The sequence below is a fragment of the Pelecanus crispus genome, chromosome 10 (genome assembly GCF_030463565.1).
Source record: "Pelecanus crispus isolate bPelCri1 chromosome 10, bPelCri1.pri, whole genome shotgun sequence".
Lineage (NCBI taxonomy): Eukaryota > Metazoa > Chordata > Aves > Pelecaniformes > Pelecanidae > Pelecanus > Pelecanus crispus.
In genome coordinates, this window is record NC_134652.1 from 34,151,354 (window position 1) to 34,171,482 (window position 20,129).

At 40.0% G+C, this 20,129-nt stretch overlaps 1 protein-coding gene across 2 annotated transcripts in view; it reads right to left on the bottom strand.

Annotated features, from left to right (window-relative positions):
• ANK3 (ankyrin 3) overlaps window positions 1-20,129 on the bottom strand; it is a 204,911-nt gene that overhangs the window by 18,387 nt on the left and 166,395 nt on the right. For both annotated transcript variants that reach the window (XM_075717238.1, XM_075717237.1), the window contains exons 34-41: window positions 19,742-19,867; window positions 18,861-18,983; window positions 18,341-18,367; window positions 16,528-16,609; window positions 4,467-12,161; window positions 3,756-3,830; window positions 2,744-2,875; window positions 1,585-1,728 (exon numbers count right to left, since the gene is read on the bottom strand). In XM_075717238.1, coding sequence (XP_075573353.1) covers window positions 1,585-1,728; window positions 2,744-2,875; window positions 3,756-3,830; window positions 4,467-12,161; window positions 16,528-16,609; window positions 18,341-18,367; window positions 18,861-18,983; window positions 19,742-19,867 — 8,404 coding nt within the window. The remainder of the gene's footprint in view (window positions 1-1,584; window positions 1,729-2,743; window positions 2,876-3,755; window positions 3,831-4,466; window positions 12,162-16,527; window positions 16,610-18,340; window positions 18,368-18,860; window positions 18,984-19,741; window positions 19,868-20,129) is intronic.

The window sequence follows — 20,129 nt, forward strand, 5'->3', positions numbered from 1 at the left end:
AGGTACAGTAAAGTTATACAGGTGAGAGGACTGCAGTGAGTAAGGAGATCTCGGTGATCTTGGAGAGTGAGGCGATCTTGGTGACATGGGTACAACCAGATACACTGATCAAATAAAGAGAGAAAAGAAAAATTGATGAAAACATGGGAAAATCATACAAAACGATTAAACTGAATACACACATGAAAATGACAACAAAATCTGAAGTTGGCTTTCCAGTAAATAATAGGTTTGGTAACCTACAAAAGGAAAAAAAATATATGCTGTGGGGTTAGCTTGACATTGTGCTGCCTGCAAAGGGAGGTGCATTGACAGGGTTTGGTTTTTTTCTTTCCTGAATCAGCCGAGAGAAAGGCAAAGGTGGTCTGGTCTTGGTGAGGAAAGGAAGCTTGAGGAAGTTTCAGAGAAGAGGAGAGACAGAAAGCAACTGCAGAGAAGCGTTTGGTTTTTTTTTTCCATAAAAACATTGATGCTACTATTAAAAGGCGCAAGCAACATTTCAAGAGCAACTTTCTTAAAATGTCAACAGAAAATTATTTCTGTAATGCAATGATTCAATGAGCAGCAGTGCTGTTCAATAATGGAGGTACCTTTTGCTTATATGCTCTAAAGAAAAAAAATCCTACTAAGATACAGAGAAAGTTCAATACACACTTGAACAAATTACAAAAAGCAAAGGAAACGTTACTTACAAAAGAAAAATCTTAAGGAGCTATTTATAATACATGTGACAAAAATCGAAGTAAAGAATGTAGCAACCCAGTGCCTGTTAACTAACATTTAAAAGAAGAAAAAACAACATTTTAGCATCTTCAACATACTGATAAATAATAAGTATACCTTTGGCAATTCTGCTTTACAAGCAGAACTTCCTTTATCCTTTTAATCTGGCTCAAAATTAACCTGCACAATTCTGTTCTCAGTTGGTACAGCTTCCATGTGAAAATTATTACACAATTTTACCCATTAGTAGACTGAAAAAGAGATTCTCTCCTGCACTAATAAAACATTTTCTTATTTTGCTACTGCCATTGTAGAAATGGTCCAAGTGAAAAATCATAAAGTAATTGGTGTTCACTTGTCTCGAAGAGGCTTGGTAGTAAATTGCACATTAATTTACTCTATGCAATTGCTAAGCACTTCTTTTTATCCCTGTTCTTCCTTCTATTTCTCTTCAAAGTATTCTTACTGTCACCTATCTAGACAGGAAGCCAAAAAATATATGTATTTCCAGGTAACTTGGAAAGCATGTAATACCAAGCACATTGAAAATATACATGGGCAAGCCTCAAAGCACAACTGCTGCAGGAAAAAAACCATTCAGGTCTTGTCAACTGACACTGAGGCTGGTGGGAACAAGCTTACTCAGGAGTATGTTTGTGGGATCCTGGGCTTATTCTTTGAGATTCTAATGTGCAACTCACGTATCATACCATGAGTGTGCCTTAGGAGAGGAAAAAGCCTTCATATTAAAACCAATTATTGCTGTAGAACTTACTGTCTTTTTTTAAAGTCTACTTTATACAACATTATTGTACTATCGGACACGTCACTGAACTAAATATGACCGTGGAATTCAATTACCATCAATGGGATCATGAAAAACGTTATTTTCATCTGCAAAACTTCTGGTGCCTGAAATATTTCCATAATCAAATATTGGTCCTTCCAACAGGGTCACGATATCTATTCGATTAATTTTTGTCAATACAGAAGTTAAGGCATCAGCTGAAAAACAAATAAGACATGTCAGAAAAAAGTTCAGTGTTGCAGAACTGTGTAAATGTCCTTCTCAGTTACATTCACATTGCATTAATTATAAATTGCTGGCCTATGTTTCTGTCCCAATGCCGTTGGTTCTAGCAAACCCCATCAATTTTCTAAGTAGTCATTCTGCTGCCTACTTATTCAAGATACACATCTATTAAGAGTCTTCCTCCCTGCCCCCAAGAATAATTATATTACAACACAAAAGGCACAAAGGATAAGGTCAGAGAGTTCTTAAAGAACATATTTACTTACTACTGAAACAAAATATCCTTTACTGGAGCGTAAAAGGAGTGTAAAAATGAATAGGTAGCCCCATGTAGGTAATAATGCATGTAAGGCTATTCATGCAGTACATTGTGAAATGTCATTTACAGTAATCTTGTTGTGAGAACCCAGTAATACTGGAAATCACTTTATGGTGAAAGAGATCAAAGTAGACTCAAATACTGTGTAGGAGTGTGCAGATTAGAGAACAGTAACAAACACCATTGACCTAATATAAAAATCAAAACCTCTCTTTCAATTTGAGCAATTCAAGCGAAATGCACAGATAAAATCAGCAGAATCAGTGCAGAATCAGTGTCTCCATCACTCCTCACAGAAGGCGGTTTAGTCTTTTCGTACAACCTGCAGTACCGCAAGACTACCTAACTTTTCCAGGCAGCCTCTTTCCGTGTTTCACGTTCCCTGCTACTGGAAAGTCTTCCCTAGTATTTCCTTTACTGGAATTTAAGTTCATTACTTGTCCCATCAATTTGGGATATGGAGAACAGATTATTTCCTTCTGCATATATACTGAATAAATATGACACATTTCTGACTTCTGGTAAAAATAGACCTGAAACTTTTTTATCCCCATCAGTGGTTTATGAAAGACATTCATAATGTTTTCTTCAATTTAACCTATTTAGAGCAGGCAACAGATGAAATGGGCTATAACTTATAAACAACAAAAGTAACTACTTAAACTTACTTGTAGCATTTTTCCCATCTCTGGTAACCCATTTTTTTAATAACATGAAGCTTTGAGCAATAAGAGAATTTGGGTTTTCTACTCGGATTTGATTTATTTCATCCACAGAAAAATTCAGTTCTCTTGCCAGTTCTATAAAGACAAAAAAAAGCAAGAAAGAAAAGAAAACAACAACAAAAACACCAAACAAAGCACAAATCCCTCAATCATCTTGACATGCTTAAAAATATTATCTTTCGTAGATCACACAGATGTCAACAAAACTACCTGACACAAACTTTACAGATAACAATGAACATGGCATTATATACTCATACTTTAAGTTCCCAAGACAGGCATAACTTTGAATTTCTATCATCTCTGTGAGCTATTATCGTATTTATACCCAGTAAGCCACTTAAACATGGTGAAAAAAAGCTCCATGGAGACTACCTCATCATCACCGATGTATAAAATCTTCATCTTTTTCTGGTGACTGGTAGTCCTTGGTGAGCTCGCTGTGCAGCTCAGCACCGGTGCTGTCATCACCTCTGCCCAGGGAGAGCTGGCTGCTGCAGCTGTAAGCCCGCGAAGGGCCAGCTCTGCCCATCAACGCGCGCAGGTACGGCGGGCGTAGAGTTCGGCAACCCCACACACGGCACCAACTTGCTGGGGCACTGCTGGGCTCCCTGCAACCTCCAGGGGTTTGGGAATACTGCCGTCCAGATACAGAGGCAGCCCTAAGCCTGAGTAGATAGATCCTCTAAACTCCTTGGGTGAACATCTTGAGAGGAGAGACATTTTAGCTATTCTCCCTCTGAGTTAGTTTGATTTATTGCAAGACCATGGGATAATTCTACGCAGTTATTTCCTATCAGGCATCTTTGCCCAGCAACGTGTTGCATGTTTTAGGATACTGGGCTCATTGTGAATTTGGGAGAGCCTGATGTGGCCTTGCTGTGGCTTTTAGTAAAAGAACACCTGAAAATGTAATAGCGAAGATGGATTTCAATATTAAAGCAGAAAAGCTTACCTGTCCAGCTAAGTCCTAGGTGATCAGCTACAATTGCCATCCTTATATCTGTCCGTTCACATGGACTCTGTGGACCTGTGATTTACAATTTCTCGATTAAAAAGGTTTTGCACAGAAAACCACAATACCGGACAATAGTTTATTATAAATAAGGTTTAATTTGACTAAGTTGCCGGTGCTTATATTGTTTACTAGAATGGTTGTGTGTCCTAATAACCTACAAAGCAACTTTTTTTCACAGCGTTTATATTTTCACCTGTGTAAAGCCAAATGTCAAATTACATGATGTCGTGTAATGAAACCAAACATGCTGACAATCTAGCTGTTAGACTCTACACAAGTTGTTCAATTACTGGTGGAAACCACCAAGATGAGATTATCATCTATTTTCTCTACTTTGACAGAATAAATTTGCTGTCACAAAAGAAATCTTTCAATTGCTGAGTTACATCAATTTTTGAGTTACATGAATGTTGTCGGCATGCTTCACTAGCTTTCTACAGTACAGGATTTGTTTAAAGGAAGAAAGAAGAGTATAAGACAGCACATACAGATGACAATGACAGAATGAAAACTACAGTTAAGTCACTCCACAGGCAATCACAACAGTTCATGCACTAGGATCAACAAGTTGAAAGTTTTACAAACTAGGCTTGATCTCCACGAGGTGAGCCATGAGAGCTCCAGAAACCTGACTGCCTTCATTCTCACCAGTCCTCTTACTCCTCCTCCTCTCACTGTCGGCCTTTTCAATCTTTGATTTTATAGATGCTGCCTCTGTTCTCATGTCTCTAGCAGACTTCGATGTAATGGAAGGCTGGTAAACTTGAGTAGCTTCTGATAAGGATGTGTTCCTTGATGTACTGTCTTCTTCATCATCAGAGACCTCTGACTGCATCTTTTTCTCTTCATCAGATAGACGATCCACAAGCTTTAATGTCTCACCACTAATTCCCTTAAAATATTCAATAGAATGTTTACATACCTCCCTAAGCTGATTTTTCCTTACTTTAACTGTTGTCATGGTCACGGAGGTAGATCTTACCTTTACTGGTAATTTAGAAGGAAGCTGTTTTGGTTTTTCTTTCTCTACCTGCTCTTGTTTTGCTGGGGCTGGAGTTCTTCTAGCTAGATTACTCCTATGTGTATTTTTTACAGGAATCCTAGACCTTGCTTCTAGACAGGGAGAAGAATTATTTTGTTTTGCTTTGTCAGGCTTACTAGCCCCTCTCATTTTACTCCCTGTATTGCTTTGGAGATTATTTTGTGAAAAGACTTCTTTTACTGAGCTGGCCTTTACAGGAAGCTTTGATTTTCCTCTAGCCCCTACCAATTCTGTTGACTTTTGCTGCTCTCCATGTGGTTTTTGCTTATCTCTTACTCTGTGTCCTTGTGTTGTCCCTGTACCTTTTCCTGAAGTGCTTTTTGCTTGATTAGCTTTCTGGAGGGAACATTTCGGTTCCAAATGTTCTTTTAGCACTACATTACAGGTAATATCATCTGTAGGGACAGCAGATGAATCCAAATTGTTGTTGTTATTAAAATTATCTTTTGGAAAATCAGTGGTTTCTGTTTGCCTACAGCTTGTCTGGCTAGAAGCTGAACTTGCAATCACTGCTACAGTTTCATTTTCTAATCCCTGACCACTTGGCATCACAGCTTCTATCTTATCTGTCACTTCGCCAGGGCCATCTTTCTTCAGAGTCATGGTGGAAGCAGAAATTCCCATTTTAATTGGTGTGCGCAATTTGGGATCAACTTTAGAAGCATTTACCGCTGCCGATGACTTTTCCAGTGAGTTACTACCAAGTGTTTGTTCCATGCAATCTCCACTGGCCTGGACGATGGGCTTATGTTCAACTGCTGTTGTTTCTACTGGTCTCTCTAGGTTTGTTTCTACAGTGCTGTCCCCTGCCTGTGGCTGTGTGATGGCAGTGACTGTACTTTTATCCCCTTCCCCCTTGTCCCCTGACTTCCCTTCAGAAGTATGCTCACCAATCTGAAAAAATTGGAGTCTTTCTTCAACAAAATCCCTCTTGCTCATGTCAATTGCACCACTGCGAGTCATCTCAAACATCTTCCCTTCATGAAATGGGAAGGGGTTGGGCTCGCTAGTTGGCGTACTTTCATCTGTTGGAGTTCTGGCTGGAGTTGTATCAGGTGTTGTTGCTTGAGATCTGTCTTCCACTGCCAGACCAAATGGCTTAGCCTCATCATCCCTTGATTTAGTCTCAAACACGTCATCGTCACCTCGGTTATTGGACCACGGATCAAAATCTAGACTCTTGGTGGCCACCGTTTTGAAAGGTGTTGCAAATTCTTCGTCTACTTTGTAACTGAAATATGTATCAGGAAATACAGTCCTGTCAGGGTGTCTGCCTTCCAAAGTGAAAAACTGTGCCCCTGACTTCTGTTCGCTCTTATCTCCGGCTTTTTCAGAAGCTGGACCCTTCGAAGGTACCTTGTCTTCTTCAGGGCCTACCTTGCCTTCCTCCTCAATGACTTCAAGCTTACTCTGGCTAAAGCAGCGATCAGTCTGCTTTAGAATGCCTTCTGTAGTCCATACGTCCTTTTTGGTTTCAACTGCCGGACCTGCAAGTTTAGAATCACTCTCAGTTAAACCATCATCTTCATCCTGCAAATCATAACCGTCAAGAGAGTCAATCTCTGTCGCATCGGTATCATGGGAGAATTCTGCAGTAGTTGCTATGGAACACTCTGTGACAGACTGGTCATTGTTATTCCCATTTTGCACTACATCATTCTGGGGTGAATCAAGCCCAATGTCAAACTCATTAGGTTTCCCGGAAGTGGGATGTCCTAACTCTTTCTGTTTCTCAATCTTTTCAGTGGCTCTGGGTTTTGAGGTTTCTTTCTGGTCATCTTCCAGTTCTTTCAGTTTGAATGTATACTTCTTAAGTGGAACAGGTTGATAGAGAGATTCATCATCACTGGAGTCACTGACATCTGCTCCCGGTGGCACAGGAGACGGTGGCTGTACTCTTATGACAGGTTCAGCCAGTTGGCATTTGTCATGTTCATCTTGCAAGTTCACTTCTGTCATCTCCATTTCACTCTCAGTGGAATAATGAGGCTTCTTTTCTGACTCGCCTTGGTCTGCATCCAGTGGCGGAGGAGGAGGGAATTCAATGTAGGCAACTCTGTTACCTTTAGGTCTTTTGTTAGAGTCCTTATTTATATGATTAGGTAATACTTTGTCAATCTGTGGTTCCTCAACCTCTGCCTGTTTTACAGATGTTGACTTAGCCTCTGCTTCCTCCTCTGATTCCTCAGATACCTCAGGTATAGGACTGGGCTTGCCTGGGATATAAGCTATTAGTGAGTCGGGTGTTTTAGACGTAAACTCGTAACTCACTTCCTCTGAACTCGGTGTTTCTGGTGTTAAAGGGCTTTTACCAGAGCTATCTATAAAGGACACTTGTTCTAGTGTGTCATCTTCTGGACTACCTTGCGGAGAAGGAGGTTGTTTTTGCTGTCTAGCTGTGTAAAACGTCCCCCTTGTCTCTTGTACTGTCTTACTCTCCTGACTGACAATTTTTTTAATATTTCCTTGTTGCACCTCTTTCTCATATTGCTTTCCTACTTGAACAAAACTGACATAAACAGGTAAGGTCTTAATTTCTTTTACTCCCTCAGTGCTTACTAGCGGTGCAACTTTATCCAGGTAATCACTGGCACCAGGGTCAACTAGCTCACTCGAGGGAAATTCCTTTCCTGGACTACATTCTAAAGAATCTGGTGATTTGCTAGGGGATATCTCCATTTCCTCAACAGGAGGACTTAGACCTATTGAGCTCTGCTGCTTAGTAACTTTTCTGATTTCTGAATGCTTTATTTTTTCGTCTTCCACATAATCAATCTGCCTCTCAACTTTCTCCTTAATCACAGCTGATTGGGATACTTTAGCTGAAAGTTCATAGACACCATCAAGCGTGGTTCTCTTCTCCTCAACAATTCTGACTGGAATATGGGACACAGCAATTTCTTCTTTCCTTCTGGATATTTTATCAGCCACTTCACCATTACGTTCCCCCTCCCTGACAACAAATTCTCTGTATAAAACCCTTTTTGAGGGAGATTTTACAGTCAGTTCCTTCACTTCTTCCGAATGAATTCCATTTGCTGCCAGTTTGTGCTCTGTCACAGTGATAAATTCACTTTTTTTGTCAGTTTTAGCTTCAGCATGATCAACATGGTTTTCTTTTACCGTATCTGGAACCAGCACATGTGAAAGTTTTTCTTTTTGTGTTTTATGATTAGACGTTCCAGGACATTCCCACGTCCTATAGATTTTTTTGTCCCAGTGTCCCTTCGTTGTTGAGTCTGAGCCATATGCCAGGTCTTTTGCCTGCGGTTCTGAAAAGTATTCTGGCACGCCTTTACTCATCTCAGTTCTTTGTTTTTGTGTGTCTGAAGCACGGAAGTCTTCGATAGCTTTCCCTTTACCTGGAACAAAATCTTCCTGTATTTTCACCTCTTTCTGTAAAGCTGTGCTCCCATCAATGACCTCTACTTGCTTTGCGTGTTTCTCTCTGGAATAAAACTGATACACTGGTAACTTACTTTCTTGCAATTTCTTTACTGGAATTTTGGACTGACCATCCAGCTTTTTTTCTTCTTGAGTTACGTCCTTACTCCTTGGACTTATACTTTGTTCAAATTTAAGCCTAATGGAACTGAGCTTTGATTGCTTCAGCTGAAATCCAGTCTGTGAAACCTCAGGTACTCCAGTCTGCTGAGCACTTCCTTTGTGTTCCATAGTTTGTTTAGAGTCCTCTGCAGGTTGCACAAATATCCTTTTTTCAGGACTGCTGGGCAAACTGGACGCTTTTCTTTCATCCACCTTGGGAAAGCACTTCCCATCATGTGCGTACTGCTTCACCTTACTCCATTCGTCACCGGATGACGGCATTTCAGAGAGCAGAACTTTCTCAGGGCTGCTGCTGGCAGAGCTCTGGCTAGAATGTATTTCTTTGCCATTTTTTTTATGCTGCTTTTTCTCTGGAGACTGTAGTTCATCATTCAACTTCTCTGTTTTATCCCGAAAAAACTGTGATACTTCAGTCAGTTTTTCTTCTGCCTCTTTAACAGTCCTGTCCACCCTGTCTTCGTATATCAACTTTTCTCTACCTCTCTCTAATCTGTCCTCAGTAAAGCGCATCCACATCGCATGTTTTGGACTACTAACATCTCCAGTGTAGTGTAACACTGTCACTTTATCATAATGATCATCTTTAGACATTTTACCTACACCATTTTCAGATACATCTTTATAGATTTTGGAGAGAATCTCTTTTTTGGGGGCAGTAGCTACTTTTTCTCTGCATCGTTTATCAGACCCCTGTAACTCTGCACTAAGGGGTAGAGCATGGTCAGTAACTGACTCCTCAGTATCAGAATGAGACACATCTAGCTTTTCTGAAAGAAGCATTTTCTCAGCAAACCTGTAAGACTCCCCTCTTAGTTCTGACAACTCATCATCATGGTATTCTATTGAGTGCTGACTCAAAAGCTTCAGTGTTTTGTAAGAGTCATCAGACATGAGTTGAGCAGAACTAGGGCGACTGTCTTCTTCCTGGGACACAGGAGTGTTAACTCTAGAGGATTCCAGATAAGAAGGAAGTGACTCTTCGGCCGTGAGCTCCTCTTCTTCTTGCTGACCTTGTTCGTCTGAACAAGGAAAAGCATCATGTTTTTCCAACTCTTTTAAGTTAATATCTCCCCGAGGTAAGTCTTTCTGATATACATACATTTCTTTTTCTGGATGCTTTTTTGTTTCTCTAATAATGACTTCAGTAGGTTCAGCCTGATTACCTTTTTCAATATGGACCTCTATTATTCGCTCCAGTTTGGGTTTCATTTTGCTGTCCTTCTCTGCATGTTGTGGTGAAGTTTCAGCACACTTGCTAACATCGGATGTTACTGATGATTTATGTTCAAACAGACCTGCCAGTTCTTTGGAAGGGTCACGTCCAGACTGAAAGGCTTTCATTATGTCATGAACGGACATCGTTTCCTCAATTCTTTCAGATGTGCTTTCAGTGCATGGAGGTTTATGATAAACCATCCTAGTTGTTGTAGTGATATGAGTTTCTTCTTTTACTCGGACACCTTTACTAAGGACACACTTATGGTCATCTTCTTCGCTGCTGCTGGCTTTCATTTGAAAAGCTTTAACCTTCTCTTTGATAGATCCAGCAGGTTTTTGCTCCAGCTCCATAAATGTAGGGGTAGGTTTTGAGGCTGGTAGCTCCTCTGCTTTCTGCTCTGGAATTTCTTCGGACGATGGTTCATAGCTGCGGATAACATGAACTACTTCAGTTCTTGTTTCTGTAATGACGGGAGGGATGGGTACATCATGGAACAGTGGTTTTGGCCCTGTGCTTTCAGCACTTTGTGGGGCAGAAGGTGTCTTTTCACTCCTTGTTTCAAAGCCGCTGTCAGATAAGGGACTTTTATCTTGATCATGTTGAGAAAAGTCATCTGGAGACTCTAAAATAGTATCTGTTCCAAAAAAGGAATCTGCAATTTTACATAACTCCTTTTCTGATGTTGAAGGCCTCATGGAGGCTGGAGGCATTTTAAGTTTATGTTCCTGCAAAGCAATAGCTGGTTTTAAAATGCGTTTTTGTCTCTCTTCACCTTCTTTTTTCCCCTCTTCAAACTTGTACTTTATGTTTGTTAATGAACTGCTACCGATATCATTTGCTAAGTAATCAATAACTTTTGACAAGCTATAATCCTTTTCCGACATGGGTTTAGTTTTAATTTGGACCTTCTCTGGTACAGATATAGGAGGGCTTGTCAAAGCTTGCTGTCTCGCTTCATCAATCTCCTCTGTACTGAACTCTACCCAGTCATCCTCGGACAGGTGTCCTTGATCACTTTTGGATACTTTAGCCGACCCTTTACTTTCTAAACACACATCTTTTTTCAGAATCTCACTAACTTTTACTAAGTCCTCTTTTACTTTCTCAACAATTTTAAAGGGCTCTTCATCATCAATTCTACCCTCTTTTGGTATCTCAGGTTGGAACGGTTTGTCCTCTGCGACATCTGTCTGCAATATTGCAGTCATTCTTATTAGATCCTCTTTCATTTCAGCAACATCTTTCAGTATCTCCTGACTGGAGGATAAAGAAGATGGTGTGGACAATTTGAGAGCAGAGGGTGCTAAAAACAAGGATGATTTTATTGGAGATGAAGTTCGATTAAAGGGAGGCTGTGTGCGTGCCTCTGTAGTCAATGTTTTAATAGGTGACAGTAACGCAGCAGCTGATTTTGTAAGTGCAGATGACTCTGGGAGCTTCTTTAACGCTGGTTCGGACAAAACATTGACTACAGAATATACTGGCACTGTTATTGTTGATGAAGTTACTGATGAGGTAGTTGCAGATATTGACCCAAGGGCTGTGTACAAAGCACCGGCAGGAGGAGTTCTCATTGACTGGAAAGCTGATGGTGCTGAAGACACAAATGACCTGAGTGGAGAAAATGACATTGTTGTAGCTGTTGAAAACACTCTCTCAGCTGTGTCAGCGACTGCGTTAGCAGCGCAACTTGCAGTATGTGCAGCTGCAGCAATCTTGTCTTGAAAAACAGCTGCAGCTTTGGATCCATTTATTAAGTTGGCAGAAGATGGGTATTTCAGAGGTGACACAGATCCATTAAGCAATGGTACATCTGTGTGCCCAGCTACATGTTTTGCTGGCGACGAGAGAGACGAGGCCATCATGACTTTAGAGGATGAAACGGCATCAACTGCTGACTTAGCAGGTGACACCACTGACTTTAGAGGGGACGATAAAAGTGAAGATGCTGATGTGATGACTGATTTAAGTGGCAAACTTGAAGAGTACATGTTAATGTTGGATTTGGGGGATGCTGGAGGCGTCATGGTTATGGATGATCTCTCCAAGAGAGATCCTGCTGTAGTCACTGGAGATGTCCGAGAGGGGAATGTGGTTGTGGATGCTAGCCCTTTTAGACTAGCAGCTTCTGTGACTGCGGGAGCTCTGACGAAAGAGCCTGAAGTAACCTGTATATTGTATGGAGGCTGCGATACCACAGTTTTTATTGGTGAGGAGATTGTCCGAAATGATCTAATCGGAGATGCTACATCACTAACAGATTTAACTGAAGATGTGGTAGAAGCTCCTAATGTGGATTTGATTGGAGAAGCAGAAGAAACAGACCATATTGATTTTAATGGGGAAGCTGTAGGAGTGTTAGAGGAAGAGCTTGATAAGGAAGTGAAGCCTGATTTGGTTTGCCCAGGCACTGTAATTGGAGCTGTTGTCCATGACTGATATGGCCGTGTTGAAAAGAATGGCTTGTATGAGTAAGTAGCAGGTAGGGATCTTGTTGCTCCTGCACTCCGTTCAACTGTTTCTTAAATTGTTAAATTAAAATCAAACATAAAAATCAACAAAAATGATTGAAAAACAGAGAGACCAGAGAAGAAAATTGGTCAGTAAACGTTGTAATATTACAAAAAGCAAGTACAATTGTTTGCGTGATTTAGGATGAAGGAGGCAAAAGAAGATTTAAAAAAGGAAAGAAAAAAATAGGAATGAGCCATATACTGATGACTGGTCCAAACCAAAAAGCAACATGAAGTGAAAGACAGAAAGCACATAGCAACCAAATCTGCAAACAATGAAGAACAGAAAACACAAAGAAGGAACCCATAAGGTAAAAATAAAGCCACATCAAAATTTCTTCTCTTACTTCCTATTGACTTTCTGATGTGCTACTTCTGAAATACTCGTATCAGTTCTATTTTGCCTGTTTAGGTATGTCTCTGCTTTGCGTAACTATTAGAATTATCCTTTTAATAATCTCTGTTGGTGTTGTTCTAGTCAGATATTGAACCTATACAAAATATAAACTTGCGTAAAATGACATTATATGCTAAAATCTTTTTTTAAACCACTCAGAACTATTTCATGCAGAACCCAAAATTCCTTTAAGTGACAGGCAATTGATGTGCAAACTGTGAAGCAACTGGAATAAATTCAAATCTATATCTCCCATGCACAATTCGGATATGCTTCACACTCACAAAGCCAATAAGAGCAAGAGCTTTTCTGAGTCAGTATTTTAAAAAAATAATAAAAATAAATAAAGAAAAGGAACTTTTGCATTTGTTTCTCATGCGATATTCCTTTTGTTTGGTAAAAATGAAAGTAAAACTTTACATGAAATGATTTTAAGAAGCATATGTCATACATGAAATATGGAAAGTATGGTATATGATAAACGTGAGCAAGCAAAGCAACTGAATCAGTTTTTGTTCATGCACAATATATCATGTCAAAACAAGCACAGAGATTAATACATTTTGTATGCTGTATTAAGCACAAATATGTAAACCTTACAAAATCATTTCACAAGAGGCCATTAAAAGAAGAGTACACTTTTTCTACAAGATGTAGTGTCTTGATACCTTTTGAGGAGATTTCTTGTACCAGCTCAAAGACAGACCTGTTCAACTTTACATTTCTCAAAAGGTAACATTAGAAAAGCAGTCAAAGAACAATGTATTACGCAAAAACTTCCTGGCAAGGACAAGCCTGTTAACTGTTATCATCCCCCAGAACACTCAGCTTATTCATAAGCATTTCAAACAAAATCACCATCAACCACATTTTGCATCACAGGAGGTACTCGTGCCAGAAGACAGTATTTCTGGGAATCCCATTACAGCGTACATATTCTCTGATACAGCAATAACATTCAGAGAGTTGACATTAAAAGTAACTTAGAGGGCTTTTTTTTTTTCTTTTCTTTAAAGTTGGAGATAGAAATGGAGCTAAAATATCCAAACAACTTATTCAACATACCTTTCTCTGAAGTTACACTAATAATTTGTCAAACCTGCTTGATCTGTCTTCTAGACAGACAGTAACTTACAGTGAAAGAAGCTCAACAAGGCTAATACTAAACTGTTAAACTTAAAGCACACACACTTGTACAGAACAGTGCATATTCAGTATACCACAGGTCCATATCCTGCAAGGAGAAATGTGCTGGTCCTATAGAAGCCAATCGAAGCCCAGAAGGCAATGTGGATGGCTAGTGATATTGCAGTATGAGAACATTTAGGTTGAAGAGAGCTTGAATACTAGGCCTGACTGGCACAGCCTATGTCAAGAAACATCCATTTTTCCTTGCAATTTTATTTTTAAGCGCAAACATACTTCTTTTTTCCCCCCAAGGAAGAAAACATAGTGTACTTCATTAAATGAGCTAGACTTCATTATGAAGATGAATTAGCAGCAGCTGCTAACATTCACCAAAAGTTCATACGGTCCCAAGTCCAAGAAACAAACCCCAAAATCATTCTGAAAAGAACTAACAACAAAACAACTTGTTCAGCAGTTCATGTTTAGAAATGTCTTTACAGGGACCCCACTGCGCTGTGATGAGCCAGTCTATCACAACTGGCTAGTGAGGCAATCGAACCAACAGGCTCCCCTCTTAAGTGCTCCTTCTCCTGTTAAATCACGGAATCAGCCATGGTTAAGACGCTTTTTCTGTGCTCTTTATTGCAGTTGAGAAGAAGAACCGGTACAAAGAAAATTGAGTAATTTACCAGTGTGTGCAGCTATGACATAACTCAAACAGCAGGGAACTGGGCAATTTTACTATTTTGAAATAGCAAAGAAATCCCTACAACCATGCAAGACTTTAGAGTGGGATGATATTCTAAAGAGTGGTTTTATATAACAGCCCTTTTTGGCTACTCGACACTCTTGGCCTTAGCAGTTTCCATCACTCTGCATCCAAGATTTTATCAGAAAACAGATGTCAGTTACTACCTTCTGTGCACCAAACTACACTTCCTTGCTTGCAGCTGGTAATTGAAAGCGCTGAGTAAACCCATACAAATGGCTCCCGCTCAGCCTTGCTCCTCTTCAGCTGCAAGCAAAGAGCCAGGACCGAGCAGGTTTAACCCACTGCAGCACGCCTCTTCTGTGGGGACCTCACTGCTGGGAAGAGCCAAGGGGCCCTTTGATCCCTTTCCCTGAGCAGGGGTAGACAGGGAGGCAGGGGAATATCCCATCTGCCTCGCTCTCTTCTGCACCGGCACTAGCAGGGGTGCAGAAGAAAAAAAATGTGCATGTGTCCATGTGCACACAGGAGCTTGTGTGAGTGAAAAGAACAACCCCTGCTGTTACCAAAACTGCAAGAGCTGTACCATCAAATTCACTGGAAATAGGTAGAGGTACATCACTCATATCCAATCGCTGGAGTAAACCCCCTGCGGTGTAAAGCAGCCACAGCAGCAGTCCTGGCTCTGCGTTGGGTAGCGCGTGCTCTCTGGAAGAGCTGCACCTCCAAGCTCACATCCTCCCCTCACAGCAGCGTGGTGCAGGTGGTAGTGGCAGTTGCTGACTACATGCTACGCGTGCACAGGAGGTGGTGCTCAGGCTGATGGCCAAACCACTATCTACAATCTTTCCTGGCAAACACAATCATTTTTGCATACCCTTTTTGGGTAGCTCACAGCCTTAAGTAGTAACCATTGCCAAAAGGGAGAGAATAGTTAAAGAATGGTCAGGAACTTCTACTGTTTTAACCCATCTTTTTTTTTAGTACAGCTCAAGTGGGTTTAGGTTCCACCCCCCCCCCCCCAACTTTTTGCAAATGAGACTTAATGGACCTTTGGTGAATAAATAAGATTCCTTTTTTTTTTTTTCTTTTTTTTCCCAATGAGGCCTGAAAAATAATTGTAAGCAACATAGTCATCAAACTCCTTTCAAGCAACTTTCTTTTCCCTCTCTTTCAGTTCCCGTCAAGCCTTTGACGATACCTTAACAGTCCATCAAGTTGTCTCAGCAGATCTGAGAGCTTCTTCAGATGTTATATGCTTGAAGTCTTCTTCCCGGCCTGAGAAGCGTAATATATGCTGGAGCACATCTGATCCAAAGAAGCCACAGATCTTATAGGATAATTAAACAGCAGCCATCCAGTGGGAACTCCCAAGACCCGATGAAGTTTGTCTATGGATTTTATGGAATTATATCAAAGGGTCTGTTGCAGGGTAGCAACTGAGAAGTCATGAGAGGAAAAAAAAGGCAAGAAAAAGCCTGGGAATGGGGAACAATAGCAGTCAACCTCAGACAGGAGAGGTGAGGGAAGAAAAGCTAAGCCAAACACTTTATTGTATTTAACAGGGAAGGAAAGGAATGCCACAGGTCTGGTCAAGGGGAACATAACTTTAAGAGGAAGCAATGTGTGGTGCCAGGGAAAAAAAAGCATCTGCATGGAACGGAGAAAAAAGGGAAGGGGAGGAGAAAGAAGAGGGAAAATATAAAATATGAGAGTCTCCATTTTGGCTAAGCATCTAAACATTTAAGCGCTTATCTGAAAGGCATTCTCCAGCCTTGCTGAACTTTTACATAACATCCCCTTCTACAGCAGCGCGCTCTGATCTTTCCAAGGGAAGAGGAACAGACTCTTTTTGAAAGCAATTTGCAATCCTCCTACTCTGGAGCTACATGGCATTTTTAAAAATTATTATATTTTTACTTAACTAACACAAGTCATTTGCCAGTCAGGATTCTTCAAGCTCTCACAACACAAGAGTTCACAGACCATCCAAGAGTTTTGTTTTAGATAGGTGGGTTTTTTTCTTTTTTCTTTTTTTCCAGAGTGACACCAAATACAACGTTTATAGAAAAAATGTCTCTTCTTATGAAAAATCATGTATATATGGTTTAGTACTTTGGTAAGAGCAACTCACTCATTCCAGGCTCAGTCAGATAGCTGTAGCGCTTACGTAAAGCAAGGGAGACAAAGTTCTGGCGCCGGTCAGCTTTCTCCGTCTGCAACAAAACATAGTACTGTTCAGTGCCTTTAGTATCGCTATCCCCCATTTGAGCAGAACAATCATCAAGCCTCAGCACGAAGGGCCACATTTGGCGGTACACATCACCACAAGGGAGAATGGATGGTTCCGTTCAGCTTCAGGAAGGCATGCTGAAACCAAATTTGGGCAAGCAGGCAGGGAATGGACAGAGCCAGTCTCCATTCCTGTCTGCCGTGTAATGAGTGTCAGGCACTGTGGAGCAGGGAGCGTGGCTACTGGAGGTGGTGGAAACCTGCTGTGAATGACTACCCTTCCGGAGCAAGCAGGGGAGGGACTGCAACCCTAAGAGAGAACCCCATGGGTTCATTCCTGCTCACAATGTCTCTGCTTATGAGGTAGCAGAGCTTAGATAGCAGATGTAGCTCATGATCCTGCCTCAATACTATATTATCCCATTATCACTTAAGAAACTGCTTCACACTGCTAGAAACGGTATGATATTATTCATTCTCTGTAAAATAAACTGCCTTTGGCTAGAAACAGGAGATCAACACAAAAGACCACAGATACAGACATAAAACATTCATAAGAGTACAACTTAGACCAATCAAATATGTCTCCCCAAATTAATTTGTCCTGAAAGCACATACACCACAATGTACACTGGCTTTAAAGTGAATACATTAAGGACAAAAAAAGGCATGGGAGGGGATTTTTTTTAATAGGCACAAGATGCAAAGATGCAGATTAGAAAGCAGACTACTATTGTTAACTAATAAATTGCATCATAAGTTGCTGCGTTCAGTGGCATAGCTGCTAGTGTGATGCCTTAAATATTAAAAGTCTTTCAGAGATCAGCTTACTTGATTATGTGGCTAAAAAGATGGTTTATTTAGAAAGAAAACTATTGTTATAGCTATATAATAGCTCACTGGAAACAAATCCTGTGGAAACAAAGTGATGTGGTTGCTATTATTATTTTTTAACATGGAAGGAGTGTTTTGGTTTGGGCTTTTCTTTTATTATTTTAGCCAGCAGGTGGCTACTGCTATTTATTTGCCACCAGGAAGAGAAGAAAACTTTCCTGCTAGGTAAATGGAATACATCTACGTAGTTTCTTTTATAAGGTGATCTCATTTATTACTACCTCTGATGAGTAAAACCCACTTAATTTCCTGACAATCTAATAATGCAGTTTCCAGCAAACAGTGGATTTTTAAGCTGCAAATATCTGAGGTTTATTTGAAAATAGATTTGTACACAATATTTAGAAATTGCTCTTGGCTGTTTTGCTTTTTCAGAAGAATCCAGTTTATTTTCAGGAGTAAAATATTATAGGCCACTACTGTGGCCTCAACAATACTTCTTTCCTTCTCACAAATACAGGTTACCAAAGCATTGGCAGTATTATCCCAAAAGGTAAAATCATATCCACTAAACTATTATTGATTTTGCCAAAAATTGGTCTGAATTTTATAATTATATCCTTTTTCAGAAGAAAACAAGTTAAATTTTAGACTGCTATTATTCAATGCTTGGTTTAATGTCATAATATACAATCATGTTTTTTCCACATTTGTGCACTTCTACTGTTTTGCAACAGACTATCAGATGTCGAGGCTATGGTTATTCTGTAGGTATCATTTCAATGCCACAGTTAAAAATAGCTGTTTGTTTTTTCTATAACATAGTACTTTTCTTCACTAAATCTGAAGGAAATAAAAACAGAAGACAGTGTTTATATTACCTCATCATCTTGATCTGACTCTGTTTCCTTTTGGTCCCAAGATGCATTGCAGAGACAAGGAGTATTATAATGGACAGCAGGGAAAAGAATATCAGGATATGAAAAGGACCAAACTGGGAGCACAAAATGCAAGCTGATTTATAAGGCAAAGCAAATCCAAAATGTCAACATAAAAGGAAAAAAAAAAAATCTTACAACCCAATGCAAATCAACACGTGACATTACTGAAAGCATAAACCTATGACTTGCAGGCTGAAGCATGAGCTGTAAACAGAATCATAAAAATTATAGGAACTTGACACCACAGTAACAAGAGACTTTAAAAGCGTTCTACATACAGGAAACCAATAAAACATAAATTTAAAAAGCCTTTATCATATTCCAAAGCATTCTCATTACTGGCATTTCACAGGGTTTCTTTATCACTAGCAGGAAAAAAAACAAAAAGGACAAAAACTAAAGGAGCAAAAATAAAACCAAACCAACCCTAAGGAAAATGTTTACTTTTCCTAACAAATACCTTTTTGTGTGCTGGCAGAGTGATATTCAAGTTGCAAACAGCTGTTTGTGGCAGTCCTTTTGTAGTCTTTGGTTCTTTCAAAAACGATAATCGACCACAAGGTTCCTGGCTGGTGTCTCTTACCTAGAAAAGGAATTTTGGTACAGTGTAGTAATATGTAGTAATTCTGATACCTAGAGGAGGTTTGTGGAGAGTTTCTCAGAGTTTCTTTCCACAAGAAGCTATCTAATGGGTAAATACCAATGTTACTGAGCTGGAGCTCAGCCTGAGGTGCTGAAGGAGAAAAGGCGTTAGATCAGCCTGAAGCTCTCTGACGGTAAATCCATGCAAGACAAGATGCTGAGTGAGTCCAACCAGACATACTGGGATATTCATATTGGGAGATTACTGAGAGACATTTTCTGCTCACCTTCATTTTTTTTCTGCCATGTTTTGCACTTGTACTCACCAAAATGCTTAAAAACTTCTTTCGCATGGCAGCTATGATAAAGCTAAAGAAAGTGAGCGTCTGTTCATGGTAATTTAGAGATGAACAGTCTGCACACACTTTTTGGAGGCTGTTCTGCTGTACAGTACGCTATTGAATGCATCTCCTTTGCTTAGTTTCTGGGAAACAGTAATCTACTGGTAATATTCTGGAGGTCCAACTTGAGATATGGTTTTAATAAAAGGCTGTGAATCCATATCATGGGTATTTTGGTCCCAGCTCTGCCAGCAACTCTTTTGTGGCTTCAGGCAAAGCACCTTCTCCATGTTATTCACATATTAAACGACACTTACATCCTTGGGGCAAGTTAGTCCTATCGGGCTGAAAAAGTGTTATCACTGAGGGGGTGGGGGTGGGAATATCGGCAGAATTATTTGGTTTGTTTTGCTTTTACCTTGATGGAGAATGGCAGTCTATTTTCTTTGAAAGCATAAAAATTAAAAACAAGCTGCTGTCCTCCTTTAGTCAAAGGGGCCAGATTTCCATAGCAATCAACATAAATAGGTTTTCCCTCCAGAACCTATCAAAGCAATAAATAAAAGTCAGTAAAACCTCTTTTCATAGTAGATCCATGCATATAAGTATATCACGATTTCCCCCATCGTAGTTCCCGAGTTTAGCACAAGTCCCCACTCAGATTAAATTCAACAGCAAATTAGAAAATCACTGTGCATTATAGCAAGGTATTATGAGAGCAGGCAGTCTGGGAAACCGTGAGCTACCCGAGTGGCTTTTCTGGAGTAAGGATGCCTACGTTTCCTTTAAGAAACAAGTGTGTTGGT